Genomic DNA, 22,673 nt, shown 5'->3' with positions numbered 1-22,673 from the left:
AAATCCATCTACACTACTACAGCACTATTTTTGCAAACACTTACAAACCCTATTATGTCATCGTATTTTGTGGGCAAAGTTTATCAAGCTGTAGCAATAGTAAAGGAATTCCATTCACCACAATGAGGCTGCAAACCATCAATGTGGTAAAATCTCTGGCTTGTGTCCAAAGGAGGTGGTGGCTCAGAATACTGACCTGAGATCCTCAAAATAGTCTTTTCAGGACTGAATCAGAAGATCTGCAAATTATTACTACTTGACTGTTGATAAGCCACCTTGTAGAGACACTTAAGACAGCAAACTGATTATTCTGTCCAATTAAACTGCTATTTATCAAAAGCATTCAGCTGTAATTTCATTGATGTGCCACAAAGATGGGTTTCAGACTAAATCAGACAGTAAGCAGTATAATCGTTCATTTCAATAATCTAACTCACTCTATTGTGTTGATATGTTTTGCCCTTCAAATATACTTCAAATGTATTTCACTATTTTCTGACAGGCTGAGAAAAATGAGATATTCAGCACATACCTATTTACTTAGAAGAAGAATGTATGACTCAGTGTTCTATAGCCTAGCACTGATTAGCAACAGATGGCAATACGTACAAACCTATAGCTGGCAATGAGAGCAGCTGCAGCATAAAGTGTAAAACAGGAGCTCAGCCCTTAAAATAGAATTGCGGTATGAAGAATATAAGGCAAGCTTTCACTGAAGTCACCTACTCTAAGGTGAAAGAACTCACGAATAAAAAAAAAAACCTCTGTGTGATGTGTGTGAAAAGGCCAATATTCAGAATTACGTACTTGTAGTTTCTAATGAGACAATAATGTTACATCACTTTAAAAACAACACCAACATACCACTTAGAAATATGTCTGGATGACATTTTTCTACATTAATGTTGTAAATTTCGCCCAATGGGGGGATCAGTAAAAATTATTCTAATGTGTAATGTAGTTGATTTACTCGTAATTTCTCAAAATAATTTTTTTTTTTGAGCCGAGCAATATTAATATCACATCTAAGATTAGTATTATAACCCATTAATAATCAAAATGTTGACATAATAAAAATGAATTAGTCCTGGGTTGGTCTTGTTAGTGTCATTTACTTATTTACAATATAGGTAGTGAATTAGTACTTACAGGTTTTAAGGAGGTTTTTTCAAAGAACAGGGAAAAGAGAAAGTTACAAAACAACTGTCTCGAGGAAGCTAATATAGGATAAAGATAATATTCTTTCATTAATTATACTCTTTAGACTCCACATTATTGCAGCTATTTTTGCATTTATGTTAAGTGCTTTTCTTTCTTTGTTCTGTTTTGTCAATACATGAGTTCCTCTTCCACATTTTATGTAGGAATTACAGCTCAGATTTTCAGATTTGTTCGCTGTCTTCTGTGCGGTCAAAGTTGGGTCAATACTTTCGTGAGCTTGTAAAGTTTCAAGTTTGTAGCTTTAAATCAAGGTTTCAAACCTGTAAAATAAGCCTGTAGAAGAAGTTCTAGTTTTCCAAAAAGATCTGTGTTTGCGAAAAGATTTGTGTGTTACACTCAGTTTTCTGATTTGTATCTGCAAACACATGTTCACCAAAGCATTTCTTTTTTTCATATCTTCTTGAGTAACCATTGATATAATTTCTGCAGATTTTATTCACAAGGCCTCTTTTTTTTTTCTACACATGCACACATTTGAATTTCACTTTTATTTGACAGGTTTGCAAAGGCTTATTTACAACCACAAACATTGGGATCATTAGTAAACATCACTTTCTACCTTATTTTTCAGCAAAATGCATCATTCAAAGTATACATTTTTAATGCCTTAGTGCGTTTTGACTTTATGATTTTGTATGAATGACTAAACCGATAAACTCTCCATTCTGTTTGATGCTTGAAACCATTGATTAATTAAATTACTGATTTTTTTTTTAATTATTATATTTTAGTATCCAAAATTTCTTGATTCTTTCCAATTACATGGTTTTTCTCATTGTTAGTCCACATGAAGACCTACTGACCTACAAGTTTTAACACATGACAACATTTAATAGCTACCAGCATTAACTGCATTTTCTTCTGCAGCTTGTTGTCTGTAGAGCATGTCTGTTTTATTTTAGGGGACTGTCAATTATTATATGTGTTTAAAGTCTGCTTACGTATTGATTTAATTCCTCGTCTTTGTTCTTTGTTGCTGATCAGGGAGAAGCTGGACCTACCGGTGCTCGTGGACCTGAGGGAGCTCAGGGACCCCGTGGAGAGTCTGGCACTCCTGGATCACCAGGACCTTCTGGCGCCTCTGTAAGTGATGACAAAAACATGGCTTTAAAAAGAGAAACTTTTTATGTGAACCTTTGGCAAAATATTTTTTCAAAATGTAACATTTGTTGTCATCTGTCCATGAATATGAATCATATATTTTTACATGGTTGATTAGATCAATCAGACAACCAGACCACAAACTGCAGTGTATTTATTTTGCATTTTTGTATTTGAAACTATTTTTGTACTTATTTCATCTCTTTTTTTTGCAGGGCAACCCTGGTACTGATGGTATTCCTGGAGCTAAAGGATCAGCTGTAAGTTTAAAAATGGCATTTGTCTGTATTTCAAACTGCCATCTTCTAACTGCATATTTTTCATTTAGCTCTTGCACAGTAGAAGGACAGGTGATGTTTTTTTTACAGGGATTTCAGAGCCACTTCAGTGGACATTATCTGTGTCTAATGCATTTGTATTTCAGATGCAGAACTCCACTTTTGAACTAAAACAAAATCATGCTGAGCTTTCTAACACATTTTTTACATTTCATGCACTTTGTAGTTGCAGAAACTGTTGTCACTGATGTATCTATAGTGCAGAATTTTAGTTGAGCATCTTTTTCCTCTTTATGCAGCAGCCAAAGATAAATATTTTCACTGATTCACATATTATTCACTTAAAATAAAATCACTGGTAACTGATTGTCCTCTATACCGACATCCAGTTAGTTGGATGGTCCGCCTCACGTCTATCTCCTTCTGCCTCTGTAGGGTGCTCCTGGTATCGCTGGTGCTCCTGGTTTCCCAGGACCTCGTGGACCTCCCGGGCCTCAGGGAGCAACTGGACCTCTTGGACCTAAAGGAACATCCGTATGTTCTCACTGAATCATACATGATCTCAAAGATAGCAGCTTTTTATTGGAGCTGTGTTGATTAGAAACAATTCATTTTATTCCCACTTCACTATTGATATTTGCTACTCATTGCATATCTCAGAAAATTAAATAACACTGGACAAATAATAACAACGTGTTTTTTTTCCCCTCCTTCTACTCTCTGTCTGCTCTTCTCTCTCTTTCTTTCATCTGTCTGAATATCTGTTGCTGTTTAGGGAGACCCAGGTATCGCAGGGTTCAAGGGAGAGGCCGGACCCAAAGGAGAAATTGTGAGTTCTGTTGACTCGTCCTTGCTTTTTCTAATGTTTCATCTACACCACCAAATACAAACACTGATACAGTAGTACATGTAAAAAGAAGATTGACTCTTCAAACTACACTATCTGTACAACTATTGCTCCTGAACGTTTCTACATAGTTTTATGAATACAAAACTTAGAAACTCAAAGTAATAATTATAAGAATTCAGTTCTCAAATACGGTTACTCGCACTTATTTTTAACAAATTTCCCTTTTTTTTACACTAACATGGCCTGTTACTGTTTTCCAGGGACCAGCAGGTCCTCAGGGAGCTCCTGGCCCACAAGGAGAAGAAGGCAAGAGAGGACCCCGCGGTGAGCCTGGTGCTGCTGGACCTCTTGGACCCTCTGGAGAGAGAGTGAGTACATCAAATTAGTTGACACCAGGTTATTTTCTAAATCTTTAAAATGTATGCTGTTTAGAAACATTTCTGTAGCACCTCAAGCACCACAATGAGGATTAGAAACTTAGGTATCATTGATTTAATTACAACCATAACTCAGATTCTATGTTTTCTGTTTAGGGAGCCCCTGGCAACCGCGGTTTCCCTGGTCAAGATGGTCTGGCTGGTCCCAAGGTGAGTGTCTTAATAGATACACTGAAGCTCCTAAGGGGAGGCTTCATTTCTGCTATATGAACAGATAATCTATTCTGGAAACAAAACAAACTGTGGTGCATTTAGAGCATGCATATCTCATAGAGGAAAGAAGAGTTAGAGAAATGTATGCAGATGCTGTCTGTAGTCATAGATTTATATCTGTGTTCAATGCATTTCTGTTTATGTTGCAGTAAAAAAAAATCACTGCCACGCCTAATCACTGCCACATACTGCAGGATGCATGTTGATTAAAAATCACAGCACCAAACTTACAAATCAGTTTCTCTCAGTTTTATTTCATAAACTTCCCATCCAAGCACAATAAACAAGGCTCTATTGTCATCACAACTGACAGGTCATCAAAACTGCATTATTAACAAGTGGAAAATGTGTTTTAGTTTATGTACTGGAAAGCCAGATAAAGTCACCTACAGAAGCTTTGCAGTGAAAAAAGCATGGAGAAGTCCTGTTAAAAACTGGTCAAGCCATCCTTAAAAAAATCTAAACTTTTTAGATAATGCATGTGTAAACATATAAATTAAAACCTTTCAAAAACACCATGAACATTGTGCCACTGAGATATTTGAATCAATATTTTAATTTTACTTCTTAGTTAGCACTTCTCATTCCATGAATCAGAAATCCAAAAATTAAGATAAAAGGGTTTTACGAAATATTTTTGTTTGTTTTATTTTGCTGTGTTTGGATTTTTATAAATGAAAACAGTCATAAAAGCGTTTCTTTTCTCAATATAATGAGTCACTCATGTGGTGTTATTGTGTTTAGAAAGAAGTTAAGAAAAAAGGGGACACATTTAGACTTTGTAAAGAAGCATATATCAATATTAGCTCATTTGTTAAAATATTAGCATCCAAGGCATGTTAGCATGTAAAAGTACAAAACTCATTTGGAGATGTGTTTAATATGTTCGTAATATTTATTGACTGGACTGTGGTAAAGGCAAAAAATTTTTTAAAATGGCAGTTTACATGATTTTAGCAAAACAGCTTTAATTGCGCATTTTATTGACTCAGCCGGCCCTGATGATATCTCTGAAATAGAATTTTCGTCCCCAATAACTGTTAATTTGTTAAATCGCAAAAAGCAGGTTATAGATTTTTTTGATGTCTTCGATGATACAAGAATAATTTATAATCACATTGAGCTCAGATCAGCATCTAACTGGTGAGTTAATGAAGGGCTAATTTTTTTGGAGCAAGAAGTGGAATTTGTCAGCACTCCTGTTTCTTCCTGATGTAATCTGAAGCTCACTGCAGAATCTGCAGTGATGCTGTAGCTCCACGATGTGGCCACAAGATGGCAGCACATTTCTCAAGCTCATCCTGCACCACTGACCTACATGTCCGTAATCATCAGAGCCACAATCTCATTTAACATTATCTTCCCACAGACACTTTCATTTATACCAAAATGAATCTGTCAGAAGTTAATGTTCTCATCTCCAGCTGGTCAATGAAACTCCTTTACACTCTTAAAATGGAAACTCGCTCTCCCTGGAGTCACCTCTTCAGTGATTGACCACTGCCTCCTGTTTTATGCTCTTTACACAGGGAGCCCCCGGTGAGCGTGGACCCTCTGGAGCCAGCGGTCCTAAGGGTGCCAACGGTGACCCCGGCCGTCCTGGAGAGTCTGGTCTGCCTGGTGCCAGAGTAAGTTCATACAGTGCAGCGTCACACCTGGAAGCTGGTGATGTACACAAATGATACATACATACATAGGAAGTCAAATTTCATCCACTCTTTAGATTATTTAGTCTTAATACAGTGTTTATCTTTATGATATTTATTTATTTTTCACAGAAAACCAGGAAACTAACATTTTCTGACTTGTAAGAACACATTCATTTTCATCTTTTTAAAAATTATTTTATTTTGTTTATGTATTTAACCTCAGTCAAAAGAAGAGTTTTATCAGCTTATAAAGGAATATTTAAAGAAGCATTTTAACTATTTATTTGTGCATTTCCATGAATTTTGCTCAAAAGAGTTTGACTGAGGATTGAATGATCAGAATTGAATCAGCAGAGGCTGAAATATTGTCATTTTTAATCCCTCACATAGGTCAAGCCAATAAAACACTGGATCTTACATTTCTCACAATGCGACTGACTGATCTTGTCAGTAACTCTATAAAACTGACTGTTAAAAGAGAACTCCACTAATTTACCATTTCCTTGTGTAACATTGTGAGAGTTCCACTGAACAAAAAGGATTGAAATCAATTAAGTTGAGCCAAAGATATTGTTGTTGTTTTTTAAACTATATGTACATAGCTCCTCTTTTTGCCACCTACATTACCCACAATGCAGTTTAACCTCTAGCAGTTTGGTTGGAGATTCAGGTGTGTTATACCAGTAGCAACAAACATGACCTCAAACTGCTAACTTCAAGCAGACATGAGGAGTAGGTTACAGTGGTCTGGTAAGCTAGTTCCTCTAAATCTACACCTCCAGATTTTTTTCATTTTCAGTCTTGCGATCTCGAGTCTTCAGCAGATGCTGAATCAAGTGTCATCCCCTGAGGCAGTTTATCAGATTTGGTGAACCTCCCTCTTCTTCAGAAGGCTTTATACAACTTTAAATCACATATAAAGTAGTACTCCCAGGACCTGTAAACGGAAGAAATTGGTGAAGTTGTTAAACCTTGAAATGTCTAAATATAAACTGACAAACTTGACAAAATGTATCCAGAGTCACAGAAGTCACTGTGTTTCATTTTTAAACTGTTTAAATTAATGTGTGAAATTAGTTTAATTACCCATCATCTTTTATTTTATCCATAAAATTCACAATTTTGAGTTTTGGTTTCCCAACAGTTGTGCAAGCAGTAGTTGTTTGTGTACAGTCAGTGCAGAGGAATGTTGGAAGAGCACCTGTAGTAAATGAACATCATTAACATCAGTAACATTCAATGCTCTCTCACTCATGCAGCAAATCTTACTGATTTCCATCAGAAGGTGTTGAACTGCTGCTTCCTGCACACAGGGCCAATCTGAGGTGTAAATTCAGTTTCCCAAATTGCCATATGCTCCCTGTTCCCACCTGTCATTAGCACATGTCTGCATGAAGATGTCTGATGACTCACCCACATTTACTGTGTTTTTCTGGTGGCCTCCTCTGACAGGGTTTGACTGGACGCCCTGGTGATGCTGGACCTCAAGGCAAAGTTGGACCTTCTGTAAGTGCACTTTTTCAACAGCAACAAAATCGCTGTTTTGTCTTCGTAAATCAATAGAAATAACCACACAATATGCACCCTTGTGCAGCATTAGGATCCATGTAATGTTTTTTTTATATCAAATGTGGAACAACCAGGGAAAGACTTGTAATTTTACCAAATGTGCTCTCATCACGTAATGACTCATAAGTGGTTTCATCAAATTGAATTGCAGGAGATTCATCCGCCTATTATCCAGCAGTCTCATACTGTAGCTTTGATTCAAAGCACTTTTCTCCACTTCACATAGGGTTCCATTTGCTAGACAGGCTCCTGTTTTTGTTGACCACACTTAATCCTCAATTGTATACACTTGGTTTGGGCACAGTCCATTTGTAAAGTTAGTTTGAAGCCCTATAAAACAGTGTTTATGTCAAAAACCTTTCACCTAATGGACAATGCTCATTTTGTAGATGGTCACCAAGTTGACCATTTAAATATCTAACATTTTTAATGTTTTATTGCAGTTAATTGAAACAGTGCATTCCAGATTTTTTCTGGTAATCTTGCTGCTTAATTGGCACAATTTCTTCATATTTTATTGTTTTCATTTTGGCTACACAAACATTATGTTTCCTTTTTTTTTTTTTTTTTTAAATGTGCATCACATTTGCTGTTCAGGGCCTGTGCTGAATTAAAACATTATGGTCTACTTACAGATTAAGCAGTGGTTTCATTTTGTGACTGACTGACTGAGGAAGTGGCATATGGACAGACTGATTATGGCTCAGGGATTTTTTTGTGTTTGCTTTTCCTGGCTCACCTGGTTTAGCCCTCAGGGGTTTATTTATTTTCCCATTTATTTATTTAGGAACGGGGGGGCGGGGGTGATTAACATTTTAACAAAATGAGTTGCAGTTGTATAACCTTGGGCAATACTGTGTTTTGTTTAGGTTTCTGTTTTTCTTTTGCTCGCCTCCACTCCAAACCTCCAGACCCATTTCTGACCAGATTGTCTGAGCAGTTGCTCCTCTCAATCCCACATGCTCACTCAAAATCCTTTCTTCACAATTCTATCATAACATCATTACTTTTACTGTATATTACTTAGATATGCTAGTTAGAATTTTGGATTGCTCCCTAAACCATTTCATCATCATTTATTGTTAGTAATTGCTCTCTATACAAATGTATTTGACCTGGCTTTACTTGATTAGGGAGCTCCTGGTGAAGATGGTCGTCCTGGACCTCCTGGGCCTCAGGGGGCCCGTGGTCAGCCTGGTGTGATGGGATTCCCCGGACCCAAGGGAGCGACTGTAAGTTGTGGTGCTGTCTAAAAATGTGAAAATATGAATGAATTACGAAGCTAAAGGTATCTTCTGCACAGCAAGAAAAAACATATTACATTTAACACCCTTATAACATATATTGTCCACACTAAAAATAAACCCCTGTATCACAAATCCACAATACGCCTGTTGGGAAACATCTGCAAGGTGGCACAGTTGGTAGCACTGTTGCCTCACCTCAAGAAGGTCGCTGGTTCACGTCCCAGTGGAGTCTGCATGGAGTTTGCATGTTCTCCCCGTGCAGCGTGGGTTCTCTCTGGGTTCTCCGGCTTCCTCCCACACAGTCCAAAAACATGTTGAGGTTAATTGGTGATTGTGGATTGTCTGTGGGTGTCAATGTGGGTGTGCTTGGTTGTCTGTCTCTGGGTGTAGCCCTGCAATAGACTGGCAACCTGTCCAGGGTATCCCCTGCCTTCGCCCTAGGTCAGCTGGGATAGACTCCAGCTCCTCTAGTGAGGATTAATCAGCGTGTAGATAATGGATGGATGGATGGATGGGAAACATCTGGAGTGCTGCTAAAAAATTTTACACCATTTGATGTGCACCATCTCATCACTCTCTCCTCTCAAAATAGGTGCAATGATCAGTTGAATCAGCAGTGACATTTTGACCAATCTCTGCTTTTATATTTCTGCTGTTTTTAGGGTGAAGGTGGCAAGTCTGGAGAGAAAGGACTGGCTGGAGCACCTGGTCTGAGAGTAAGTTTAGATTTTCTGCTTTAATGAACTTGATACATAACATAAAAAGCTGTTTTGGAATATATAATTCGATCGATATGTTATACATTTTCATGATTAGCAGGAAATTCAAATTATTAAACATTATTTCTATACTTTTTGTTCAAATAGGGCATTCTGTAGCTACCGTGACTCACCTTAATCTACCGTTATTTCTATCGTTCAACTTCCACATGAGAAGCACGTTAAAAGCTCAGTTATATCTACTAGATGTCTGTCTACTTAATAGCATCACCTTTGGCTTAACTGCTGATATCAATCTACTTCTCATGGCTCCCTCCTCCCTTCCCTTTGCTCCTCTCTCTCCTCCTTCCTTCCTCTCCTCAGGGTTTGCCAGGCAAGGATGGAGAAACTGGCCCTGCTGGACCCCCAGGCCCTGCTGTACGTATCTTTATCTCCCCCATCCCACTCTATTTAGCTTCAACACTGATATTATCGTTCTCTTTTCTAAGTGTGCACTTAGAAGAAACCTTCGGTATCTCCATTTCCCAGACTGTCTCTACGATAGCTTTGTCTGGAAAAAAAGTCCTTGACACAAATGTCTGGACATTATTAGATGGCATCACTGACTCACAACTTCAGCTTGTTTTGAAGTAAACAAATCAAAGCCTATTTAACCCGAGAAAACTTTGTTTGGTAAAACTTTAATGTTTACTGATATAAGAAAATCACAAATGTAGAGATATTTACACACCATTGTAACCAACAGTGTTCATATGTGAAATTGTGAAAATTTCGTGAATGTTTAGATGTGACTGTGATTATGAATTGTGGATTATCTATTCAGGGCCTTGCTGGAGAGAGAGGAGAGCAAGGTCAGCCTGGTCCCTCAGGATTCCAGGTGAGTCTGTCTCTTCAAACCTGAACTGGCCTGATGGAGTCTAAATGTATGAATGCAGCCTTTCCTCTAATTGTGTCTGAAAGTAGATCAGCACTTTCACCATTTTTATACTGAAACAGTTCAAATAAAAGCTTCACTCTCATAGTTTATGTGCGGTGCAGAGTTGTGCAAGAAATTAGCACAGGCTGATCTAGACCACTCTCCCTGATAACAATCAAACTGAGAAGTTAAGAGGATTTTTTAAAATAGAATTTATGTGCATACTGTTAAATTTGTATAAGCATGTCCTAAAACTTTACTTAGGAGCAGGAGCGTGCCACTAAGAGCTTCTTAAGATTAGTTGTTGGTGGTGCTACAGTGAAACATGGACACATTTTAATAGAACAACACATCATTTACTGTATGTAAGGACTGTATATATTAGAAACACATAAACAATAAAGTGTCAGTTTAAGGGTTGTACGCAATACAGAAAAATGATTTTCTGATTAAAATGATGTCTAGTGTGCTGTTGGAAGTCTCCAGATTACTGCCATCAATGAACAATGTCACCAACTGACGAATGTTTTTTCTTCTCTGCTGTATTCAGGGTCTTCCTGGACCTCCCGGCCCCCCTGGTGAGGGAGGCAAGCCCGGAGACCAGGTGGGAGCACTTTTTTGATGAAAAGCTTGTAAAGCTTATAAGGTCACACAGTCACAGTGGAAAACAGAGCAGTATTTTGTCATAGGCTTGAAGAGAAAGATCCTAAAGATCCTGCTGTGATCTAAATTGCCTGACAGTCGCAAAATGGCTGTTATATGCACTTTACTCCCAACCGTGACAGTGCTAGTATCTTGTTTTTAAACTGTTTTATCTCAGATCCGTGTCCTAAAATGAATTACACAGTGAACACTGAGGCTACGCACACTCTTGTTTAATAAAAGCATCTGACCATGAAAGTGCTGCTATTCATTTCTGAAGATATCTTATCACATAATTTCTGTATCACCATAAATGGAAAACTGTAGAAAAGAAATGTTGTCCAGGTTATTGTTCACTCCAACGTATATTTTTACCCTCAATACAATCTGTACACATTTACCAATGATTTAGATTTTACCAGTCTAGAGTATAACTGAATCCATCAGTAATAGTGAAGTAGTAGTTCATCTTGTTAAATCTACATAGGTTGATTTGTCATTCTGTTTATGAATGTCTGTTAACGCCTCTTTCTTTTTTCTTTTCTTTTTATCATTCAAGGGTGTTCCTGGAGAGGCTGGAGCTGCTGGTGCCACTGGACCCAGAGTAAGTCAGCAGTATTCAATTAACTTCTCTCCACTTTTGGTCAGCTGGTTATCAGACATGCTGTTGATTGTCGCTGTGTCACTGCTCAGGGAGAGCGTGGTTTCCCCGGAGAGAGAGGAGCTGCTGGTCCTCAGGGTCTGCAGGGACCCAGAGGTCTTCCTGGAACTCCAGGAACTGACGGACCTAAGGTGAGTTCAACAAGTAGAGAAAGGACAGGCTTTCAGATTGCTAAACTTTGTTTTGTTGCCTGAGATGTAGCTGCACTACTGGCAAACATACTGTGTTACTGTGGCACTAGTGAAACATTTAGAAACACAGCATATGATTTAGTAACAACTACCTCAGGTGTTTACTGGTTGAGCAAACATGTTGATTGGAGGAAGTAAACCTCCCAGATTATGACTCATTTTGCTTTAGAATTAGTCAGTAGATGACAGTCTTATCTTAGTCTGTATGGCATTGTTTGGTGAAATGACACTTCTATTCAATGTTCTTGACAATAAAAATGCTATTTTTTAAAAGTAAATTTACTTTGGGTGGCTTTTTCCACAGTAGAGTTTTAAGTTTAGTAAGATGATCAATAAGGGAGGAAAGCAGAAAAAACACGTCTACAACATAAACTTATACTTATTTTTCCGACTTTCATCTATTTATTTTCAGAACTAAAGAAATGACTGAGATTAGGTGTGACAAAAGGTGACAAATAGACATTATTTTTGCAACAAGCCGAAACATGTAGGGATTACTGGCCTAATCATTAGTACTAACAGTTTCTGACGATCTGCACAAGTTTACCTTAATTTTTATATCACATTTGAATGATTTCATACAAAAAACAAAAAAAAACTCAGTGATTTAAAGTGAAGTGATATATTTTCTGCATTCCAACAACTTCAGAGTTCAGTGTGTTTCCAGTAAAGTTATACACTCACTTGCTTGTCAACAGTCAACAAATTCCAACCACTGCAGTAATTTGTCACAACTGCACTGTGAGTAGAGGAGGAGCTCAGAGCGGCCGCAATTCCCACTTTTGGTCTGTTATCTGGTCAGACTTTAATCCCAGTTCATAGGTTTTCTTCCATTAAAGGTCAGACAGGAGTGGATAGAGAGGATGAGGATTATAGAGCTGACATGAGTATGAGTGGTGATGGTGATGGAGGGCGGATGCATCGACAGTCAGTAGATGGCAAAGAAGGTTTCTAAGAAAGACGCTGAATGATTGGTTGCACATGACAAATACATGTCTTACCCCTTAAGTAAGGATAATGTTTCAAAGTATTCACAGTCAACACCACGGCTATGTGAGCTCTGCAGTCATGGCTTAATGACTGGAGGTTGGCAGCAAAGTCTGTGTTTGTGCTTCTGATCTCTTTTCTGATGCTGCAGCAGAAAGCATAGCTGATAAGCAGCTCACAAGTCCTGACCAGGAATGGGCCTGGTGGAGGCACTTAAAAAAATCAATCATTGCTTCCATTTTTTTGGTTTTGATATGTGGAATGGAAATTTGGTTATGATAAAACTCTGTTTTTTTGGGTTTTTTTTTTTTTGTTTGAACACAGAATTAAAGGTAGGCCTACCATAAAGGGGCACGTGGAATTAGATTTTTTTTTTTGTTATGTTTACATCTGATTGACTCATTTGATAGTTTTTTTTTTTTCCATTCCCGTTTGCATTAGACTTTGCAAAAGGAGTTGGCAACAGATGAATTTAATCTTTCTCTTTTATTGTTTCAATCCCATGATAACCTTGAAGAGCGTCGAAGATGAGCATGAGCTCTTTTGTTGAGAAAGCAGATGTCTTCTGTCTCTGTGACAGTGATTTTTTTTTGTTCCTGATTCATATATAAACGCAAAGTCATCTAAAATGTGACAACAGAACATACTCACAAAAGACTTCAAGCCTTTTCTCGAACCTTGACTGCATTGACAGCACATTCGCAGCAGCTTCTGACATATACTTATTCAGCATACAATAACATTAAACACCATTCCTGTCTGTGTTGTATCTCAACTCACTGCAGTCATTGCGCTGTCCTTTTTTTATTTCGGATCTGTAATAGGGAGCCATTGGACCTGCTGGTACTGGCGGAGCTCAGGGACCCCCCGGTCTGCAGGGTATGCCTGGAGAGAGAGGAGCCGCTGGCATTCCTGGACCCAAAGGAGACAGAGTAAGCTATTAAGGAAACAAAGTGTTGAAAATGGAGTGTTTAGACATTGAATATGAAAAAGTTTCTCAACCTGATTTTAAGTTATATGTTTGTACTCTTGCCAGTTGACTGACTTTTTTTTAATCCCTAAAGGGTGACCTTGGAGAGAAAGGACCTGAAGGTGCTCCTGGAAAAGATGGTGCCAGAGTGAGTAATTGTCAATCATTTTGGCTTTCATTAGTGAAAAAAGCCAGCCCTGAATACAGACAGAAAACAAGTACAAGGTTTAAACGTAGTACAAGTTTTCACACTCTTTTTCTGTTTGCTGTCACAGGGTCTCACTGGTCCCATTGGTCCCCCTGGTCCTGGTGGTCCCAACGGTGAGAAAGTAAGTGTTCTGTCATTTCTATTATCAGTCATACAACTAGTGGTCCAGTAAAATGATTTTTTCTTTAATATACCTGTTGTTGTGGGGCGCCCACATAGCTCAACTGGGTGAGTGGGCAACCCATCAACAGGGGCTGTAGTCCCTGACGTAGAGGTCGTGGGTTCAAGTCTCTGACTGTGTAACTAAACCAGCTGTTTAGAGCTTGATGTGTGTTGCTTATGCTGCTGCTGTGTTACCTTATAGGGTGAATCTGGTCCTGCTGGTCCTTCTGGTGCTCCTGGTACCCGCGGTGCTCCTGTAAGTGTCACAGTTTAATCAGTTCTTCCTAAAAGTGATACGTCACTGTTTTAATTTTTTTAAACTCTAATTATGAATTTCGATAATGTACTTACATCATTTTAAAGACGATTACTTGAGATATCTGATAATTTAACACTATTCAGAAGTCAGTTTTCCTGAAGAGCCAGTCATTTTGAAAGATTGGAAATTTAAAAGAGAGATTAAGTTGGAATTTGAAATAGATCACTCATTTCTCTCAGTTGACATAAACTCTGATTTGTTTCTTTATATTTTCAGGGTGACAGGGGAGAGACTGGACCTCCTGGACCTGCAGGTTTCGCTGGACCCCCTGTAAGTTGAAAAACAACACTATGATCGTCTGTTACTGTAGTTCTGCAGAAATCTGAACGGCATGACTCCAGCGCCACTGACTACAAATCAGGAGACATGATAGTCTCAGGGTGATGCTACATCTAGAATTATCAGCAATGTTAAGAAGGGAAAGGAATAAAGATTAAAATCTTAATTTAAAGTCAGTCATAAATGGCAGAAATTGCACTGAATAAAATAAATGCTTCTCAGATGATGCACAGATAAAGCTTTTTAAATGTGACTACATAGAACTCATCATATGACCCATACATTAACGTAGAAGAAAAAATACTAATATTTGTTTAAGCGCATTTCTTTAATTGAACTTAAATAATACAAAAAGTAACATACTTTTGAAAAATCAGCAACACTAAGTTAGTTAGTAAAATGATAGGCATAGCCAACAGAAACCTTCAATATAAAAGATATTTCTAATGAAACCTCTAACTGAATATTTACAGTCCCAACAGACATATTATTAGATATGCTTATATGATTAACAAATGTAATCACCTGGTTATAGACAAAGCACATTTATTAAATAAGACAGATGTGAAGGAGAAGGGTGAGTCTTTCTGCAAGTTTAAATACACTGTTGCACATTAACTTGTAAAAATACATTTATTCTCAAGAAGCACTGACCTTCATTTAGATATTTGTTGAAATGTGCTAATAAATGTATTTTTGCAAGGTAAACAGTGACATAAAAATCTGTAAGAGGTCTCTTATGTGCATCACAGACCACATGTTATCTCATCACATGTTCATGTTGCTTATTGAACCAAGATGGGCTCCAAAGTTGTGAAACCATTAATCATGCAACTGCCTTAAACTGCTTTCTTTCTTTTGATTCTACAAAGTCACCTCTCTTTCCACTCACTTTTCCATGGTAGCTTTAGCTAACTAGTTCAACTAATTCAGCCATACATGTACACACCAATTCTGAACAAGGAAAATGATACAGAAAGCTCCACCCTACAAGCTAAAAGGATTGGTTCTTTCGGTTTGTGACACATGAAACATCTGTCTTCTGGCATATAAAACGCACCATATTAAAAAACAGATGCAAAACTTTATCTTGCATTTAGTTACCTGGAAATGAGAATTCAACATTGATGGACTTCTTTGTCATAAAGAGTTATGAGCTGTAAGCCAACAGGCATCTGCATGACGCAGCGTTTCTCTCTAGCGGATACCTTTACCTCTGATTTAGCCCTCAGTGAATTATTTTTCATCTTGACACACGTCTTGTTTCCTCAGTATGTTACTCTGTGAAAACAGATTAGTGTGTAGACTGTCAAAAGTCTTTGCATCACTCATCCAATTAGTTCCTCCCAAAGACTCCAGACAGACATCAAATAAATGTTTTTAATAAGCTGCATCCTTCCAAATGGATTTCATCAATATATTTGTGACAACACAATTAATCTAAAAAAAAAAAAAATGTCACCAGGTTGCACTATGATTAATTATTGAATTTGTGCCAGGGTGCATAACACTACAAGGTGTCTAGATAATATTAGTTTCATGGCTTACTGACTGTAACATCACATTTTAAAACCACGCAGAGCGTTTCAGTTACTGTTGCAATCCCAGCCAAGTTTTCTGTGAAAGAGACAGAAACACACAAACAACAAAAAAGTGTATATTTTTTCTGCAGTAAACACAACATGCTGCTTCTTTAAAGCAAGTCTACTGTGGCCACAAGTGACACTTAAACAATGATTGTAAATGCTGTAAACCATCCATTTGGACATTTATTCTCCATCATAAAGAGGCACTCCAGCAATTTCGGATTGCACTTACACTAAATTAAGAGGCTGACAGTAGCAATCAAAAGTAGCTGAGGATAAGATATCCTGACTCTTAGTCCCTCTTGTAGCTCAAGCTCCACAATAGATTCTGCAATTCCTCCCACAGCTCAGCTCAACTCCAGTTTTCATCAGACCCTCCCCGCCTATAAGGGCTCCATAGCTCTAGTTTGTAATGCATACTTTATGGAGTTAATTCTGATATAAAGCCACAGAAAACATTATACATTGTTTTCAAAGATTGAGAAGCACAAACCATGACAAGTAAACATGCCTTTCTGTATAAGATTGTTAGTAGGCCCTAAACCCAGTTTATTTTGAGGAATCTTGGAGCATCCATTGAACAGCTCTTTCATTATTGATCCCTATGTATTGTTCTAGTGATTTAATTATTTCTCTGTCTTTCAGGGTGCTGACGGTCAGCCTGGAACCAAGGGAGAGCAGGGAGAATCTGGACAGAAGGGAGACGCTGGTGCCCCTGGACCCCAAGGACCCTCCGGTGCCCCAGGGCCTGCAGTGAGTGCAACTATACACTTTACAAAACCATGCATCTTTTTTTTTTCTTTGTTTAAACCCAAACAATGAGGATTACACCAAACACAGAGCATATGGGAAGTTTCTCTTCTAATAATCAGAAACATTGTATAACAAGACAGATACTGACAGCCTTTTCTACAAAAGAGAGACTGTGATGTATGCACACATCAGCAGAAAAATTCTCCGTTTTTTTCTCTCTTTGGTGGAGTTAACTTGAAGTCAGAACGACAACCATCCTTGTCAGTGATTGTGCCCCACTAGGCAGAATAAAAACTAGCTGAGGCAAACAGCCCCCCATGACGCATAAAACAAATGTCAGAGAGTAACATGCAGAATGTTTTCTGTTCCAGGGTCCCACAGGTGTTTCTGGACCTAAAGGTGCTCGTGGTGCTCAGGGACCTCCTGTAAGTGACTTTTTAAAAATGCTACGATAATTTACTCTTGTCTTCTTGTAACACATGTAGGAATCATTATTTTGTGGGATTATTTTCAGCTTTACCTAAATGACTCTTTCTCTGTTAGGGTGCCACTGGTTTCCCTGGAGCCGCTGGACGTGTTGGACCCCCCGGTCCCAATGTAAGTTCCGGTTCCTGATAACCCCACAGCCTGCAATCCAACCAACTGAGTTCATATTCATATGTTATAAGTCACCCTTGATGTTCAAATATAGGATACCGATCAAGATATTTCTATATAAGGTCTGGCAAAATGGGAAGCAAAAAAACAATAATTAAATTCTGTATATAACCCCAGGTAAAGAGAAGAACTATTGATCTGCTTCATGTTTTACAAGCATGAACAGGTGCAGCAGAACAGATACAGGAATGTTTTTCTAGGTGCCACCAGACTTGTTGACAGATAAGAAGCCTTTTAATTTGCAACTGTAAAGCACTTACTCTTGCTGTTCCACCACCTACACACTTCCAAAACAGTATGTCTGACATGGTAGGTGTTTGTTTAGAATATTTTTATCCAACGGAAGTGCAATATGTTGTGTGAAAGTCAGTCTGATCCTGTAAGACTGCTAATGGATGCAGCATGTGTTGGTATAAGTTATTTAGAGATGCACAGATACCCCTGGGATCCTTACAATCATAAAAACGTACCCCGATGTTTCAGTAATGCACTTTATATGTGTGTGCTTTTAAACACAAATGTATAACAATGTAATGATCTTGTCCTACATGCAGTTTTATTTAATGTATGCTGTGTTGTCTTCCCTTACACTTCTTAGGGTAATCCTGGACCTGCTGGTCCTGCCGGCCCCCCTGGTAAAGATGGACCCAAGGGTGTGAGGGGAGATGGTGGACCTCCAGGCAGACAGGGTGACGCTGGGCTCCGCGGTCCCGCTGGAACTCCTGGAGAGAAGGGAGACGCTGGAGAGGACGGCCCTCCTGTGAGTGTCTCAATCTGTAGCCACGCTTGTTTATACACTCAAGACACCAGTTTTTACATAATCTGTAGTTTCTTCTTCTCGTGACACTTGAAATGCCACTCCAGTACCTCTAGTACCCACATGTACCAGATTCACTCTAAATACCTACTCTGGAGACAAGAAAATTATTACGGGTGTTTGTTTTCTACAATTCTGTCGACTTTTTTTGTAGCTCTATCAGCCCAAAGAGCCAATTTCATCAGTAATGGACACTCTCCATTAATACACAGAGCTGTCAGTGTCCATCACTGACTGTAATAGCCGACCAAGACATATGACAGCACAGGGCAGCACAATCCAGTGACAGACTGATGACAGTGCCCCAGGCTTTTACCTTTCCTCCACTGAGGGCTACGCAGACACACAGACCTATTATAAACACATGACGAGCCCTGTCAGGATAATGACATGCTGTATCACAGATGATAGCTGCTGTATTGGGAACTTCTACTACCTATAGATTACATAGATTAAATCTTGAGCCATGTGTGCCTCAGGTGTCACTTGAAGTCAGGTGTTTGTGAACATGTCGCAGATCAGACCTGGGTATATAGTATAGAGTAGACCAGAGAGGTGATGGAAAGATTTATTTTTGAAATGTGCAAATGCAACTGGGAATAAAATTCCAGGTGTAGTTAGTGACCGGATACAAATCAATCTTTGTGAGAGTAAATAAACAGGACACAAACTGAAAACATAAGCAGGTAAAGGACATGATTACATTTTGAAAAAGTCAAGATAACCTGCTTGGTTTTGTATTGCATTATAAAGTGCATTTGTCAACAACAACAAAAAACAGCTCTGGTGTCTCAAAGTAGTCTTTGGTGTTTGATTGGTGACTTCACAGCAATAACAAAACTCCACAAGTCACTGCTCCTGGCTAACAAATAGTCTCACACCTAACCCCTCGGAAAGCCACAGCTTGTCATTTTTACATTTTGGTTTCAAATATACCTGAATTAAACAAACTCTGTACATGTGACATGTTAACTAGTGAGTTTTAGAAGTGCTATTTCAAGGATTTTATTAAAATTTCCCCATTTCCAGTGTCTGTGCTAAAAGAACCTGCCCAGCTGCTGACCATAGTACCATATTAAAAGGATAGATATGAGACTGGCATCTGTCTTTTCATTGAAATCTCAGCAAAATGTCAAACAATTCCTTTAGGACAAGATTCCCTTTTTGTGTTAATTGCTGGTATACTATTGGCTAAATGTGAAAAATTACAATTAACATGTTAATTTTTGAATTTTGTGTGTATTTATTTTATTTTTTTGTTCCATTTTGTTCAATTTTAGTTTGGGTAATGCAGGCCGTGTGAGTTATTTATGTTGTATATAGATTCAGCTGTGGCAGTTACATTGGCATCAGCAGCTTAAGTTTATTATTAAACTGTGAAATCTCTCAGTAGCAACTTAGACCTTGAAATGTGTTGGTACCAATTCTTAGTAAACTAATTTCAGGGTTCCTAAAAATAATGTTTTATGTTTTAAGTTTATGTAAAATTTAAAAGCATGAGGAGGTCTATAGATAATGGACGGATGGATAACATAATAATACTAACCTTGCCTCACATATTCCTTACATAGTTGTGTTTTGTTATATTTTTCCTTCTCAGGGTCCCCTTGGTCCTTCAGGTCCTCAAGGATTGGCTGGTCAGCGCGGTATCGTTGGTCTTCCTGGACAGCGTGGTGAAAGAGGTTTCCCTGGTCTGCCTGGACCTTCTGTAAGTTACATAATTGTCACCATTTCAAGTCATTAAACATGCAGCTTGTTCTTTTTGATAAAGCGCTCAATGATTTATTTCACCTAATTAGTTATCATCTGTATATGTTAGACAAAAATTAAAATATGCCCAATGCAAAGGGCCCAAGTTAGTGTCCTCAAATTGTTTGTCTTGTAGAAATGTATATAAGATGTTGGAAACAATTACCAATGTTAATAATTACTTGATTAGAGAATTGGCAGAAAATACTGAGCAACTCTGTTGATAACTTGGTTATCGCGAAGGTAACTTCGAATGTTTCAGCGTCTCTACTGTGTGGATTTGCAGTTTTTTTGTCACTCAGACATATTTGTTTGTATATTCAGCAGTATACTGAAAATGTTATACTTTAGTTTGAACAAAACAATCCAGTGACACATGATGGCAACATCTTTATTTTTTTGTAATGGGCCTTTTTTTCCTCCTTGGCTGTGAGCTCAGAGCAGCCAAGGAAAACACATGCATGCCTACAGTTGTTACAGTTGCAAGAAATAGTTTGTGTTTGTCCACAAGGAGTCAGTTGTTCCAATTGAAACGATGAGCTGGAAAGTGTAGGTTGTAAAAGTTCCTGTCATTATAATAAAGGCACAAAGTAGAGGTGCACAAAGCTAAAACAGAATGCTACAAAATAACTTTATAAGCGTTGGTATTCACAACGAGACAAATTGTCTACAAATAGAGAAAGTTCAGGGCTGTTGCTGCTCTCCTCGTAGTGGACGTCCTGCAAAGACAACACCAAGGCCACAATTTTGAAAAGAGGTGAAGAGAACTCAGGGGTAGCAAAACCTCAGAAGTCCAACTCCAGAAATCTCTAGAACCTGCTAAAAATCTCTGTTCATATGTCCAAAAAAACACTGAGTAAGATTGGTGTTAATGGGCGGACACCATGAAGGAAGCTACTGCTTTCCCTTTCTTTAAAAATGGGGTAGAGCTTATGTTTTCAAAAGACTGCCTGGAAGTTCCACAACACTTCTCGTACAATGTTCCGAGACAAAATTTGAACTTTTTGGCAAAAATGCACTGCACAAAAACAGCAAAACCTACTCCCAGCTGTGAAGTATGGTGCGGGCAGCTTCATGGGTCGTGACTACCTTGCTGCCTCAGGGCCTGGATGCCTTGCAGTCTTTGCAGTGAATTCAAAACTGAATCAAGAAATTTTACAGGAGAATGTCAGGACAGCAGTTCATGACCTGAAGCTTATGAGAGGCTGGCTGATGCAACAAGACAACGACCACACATGTAAATCATCAACAGATGGCTAAAAAAGGACATGTTTCAGAGCCCTGACCTCAACTCAGTTAAAATGATGTGACGTGACCTGAAGAGGGCAGTTGAATCAAGACAACCCAGAAAAATTGAAGAACTGAAAGAGTTGTGCAACTCACTTAAACTGCCACCACATTTTTGATGGAGGTTCTTGCTGCTAAATTCAAGAGTTCATTTATTTTATCTACCCTGGACTGTGAGCGAGAGATTACTCAATGTGTTCAACAAAGACTTGAAATGGACAACTGCTAGTGTGTCATTAGTTTAGTCAGATTTTGCTTGTCTATAATTGTGATAAAGATCAGACCACATTTTACTCAATGCCGAAATCCTGGTAATGCCAAAGGGTTCACACACCTTTTCTTGCAACTGTTTGTCTTAAAGTGCAGTGTGTTGAGCTCCACTTAAGTGATTAATCAATAATTTAACTGCAGATTAATTGAAAGACGCAATACTATTGTAGAGTAAAAATTGAAAAAAATAAAATAAAACACAGGCAATTCTTACAGCTGAAAAGCTAAAAACTGTATATTTTGGGCTGTTTTGCGAGAAAAAAGATGAATCTATTATCAAAATTGTTGCTAATTAAGCACCAGTATCTGTGACATCAGATGTCTTTCCTTTCACTGCTGCAAGTCTGTTAAATAATGAAGTCAACTCTAAACTACATGCTTGAATCTACACTTAGAGCACAATGTCTAATGTTTTGTCACTTGCTACAAGTGAATGTGGAAAACTCATTGAAAGGCTGTCATTCTGCAGCGTCCTAATTGGATCACAGTCAGTTCACATCCCCCATTGAACCAGGACTTTTCTCCCCGTGATTCCACTTGATGTACAGTTCTACATGTGACAAGAAGCCTCCCCTGTTTCCCTGTGACATTATCTGATACGTGACACGAGACATGTCCCCTACTTACAACATCTCAATGGGCATGTCCTTACTATTAATTATTCATCAACAGGCATGAAAGGGATGCCAAGAAATCTGCACTGATGCCAAACTCACCCAGGAATGTTTCAAGCAGAAACTATGTTTTTAACAGAAGTGAGGCTAAACTGCATCTACAGTGTCTGTCATGTTTTGTTTGTACTTTTCTTCAAGCTCACCCATTTTGAAGAGCTGATTAGACTGTGGGCTGCAAGGTGGCTCGGTGGTTAGCACCGTCACCTCGCAGCTGGAGAATCACTGGTTAGCATCCCGGTTAAGACGCTCAGGATCTTTCTG

At 38.4% G+C, this 22,673-nt stretch overlaps 1 protein-coding gene across 2 annotated transcripts in view; it reads left to right on the top strand.

Annotated features, from left to right (window-relative positions):
- Window positions 1-22,673, top strand: part of col2a1b (collagen, type II, alpha 1b) — a 49,002-nt gene that overhangs the window by 19,754 nt on the left and 6,575 nt on the right. For both annotated transcript variants that reach the window (XM_008280757.1, XM_008280756.1), the window contains 25 exons: window positions 2,206-2,304; window positions 2,538-2,582; window positions 3,036-3,134; window positions 3,376-3,429; window positions 3,711-3,818; window positions 3,984-4,037; window positions 5,630-5,728; window positions 7,202-7,255; window positions 8,452-8,550; window positions 9,228-9,281; window positions 9,648-9,701; window positions 10,108-10,161; window positions 10,751-10,804; window positions 11,402-11,446; window positions 11,536-11,634; window positions 13,506-13,613; window positions 13,746-13,799; window positions 13,927-13,980; window positions 14,224-14,277; window positions 14,557-14,610; window positions 16,851-16,958; window positions 17,330-17,383; window positions 17,502-17,555; window positions 18,214-18,375; window positions 20,033-20,140. In XM_008280757.1, the coding sequence (XP_008278979.1) occupies window positions 2,206-2,304; window positions 2,538-2,582; window positions 3,036-3,134; window positions 3,376-3,429; window positions 3,711-3,818; window positions 3,984-4,037; window positions 5,630-5,728; window positions 7,202-7,255; window positions 8,452-8,550; window positions 9,228-9,281; window positions 9,648-9,701; window positions 10,108-10,161; window positions 10,751-10,804; window positions 11,402-11,446; window positions 11,536-11,634; window positions 13,506-13,613; window positions 13,746-13,799; window positions 13,927-13,980; window positions 14,224-14,277; window positions 14,557-14,610; window positions 16,851-16,958; window positions 17,330-17,383; window positions 17,502-17,555; window positions 18,214-18,375; window positions 20,033-20,140 (1,881 nt within the window). The remainder of the gene's footprint in view (window positions 1-2,205; window positions 2,305-2,537; window positions 2,583-3,035; window positions 3,135-3,375; window positions 3,430-3,710; window positions 3,819-3,983; window positions 4,038-5,629; window positions 5,729-7,201; window positions 7,256-8,451; window positions 8,551-9,227; window positions 9,282-9,647; window positions 9,702-10,107; window positions 10,162-10,750; window positions 10,805-11,401; window positions 11,447-11,535; window positions 11,635-13,505; window positions 13,614-13,745; window positions 13,800-13,926; window positions 13,981-14,223; window positions 14,278-14,556; window positions 14,611-16,850; window positions 16,959-17,329; window positions 17,384-17,501; window positions 17,556-18,213; window positions 18,376-20,032; window positions 20,141-22,673) is intronic.

The sequence above is a fragment of the Stegastes partitus genome, unplaced genomic scaffold, assembly GCF_000690725.1.
Source record: "Stegastes partitus isolate 25-593 unplaced genomic scaffold, Stegastes_partitus-1.0.2 Scaffold208, whole genome shotgun sequence".
Classification (NCBI taxonomy): Eukaryota; Metazoa; Chordata; class Actinopteri; family Pomacentridae; genus Stegastes; species Stegastes partitus.
Note: the sequence above shows the minus strand (reverse complement) of the source record. Positions and strands in the feature narration are given on the sequence as shown.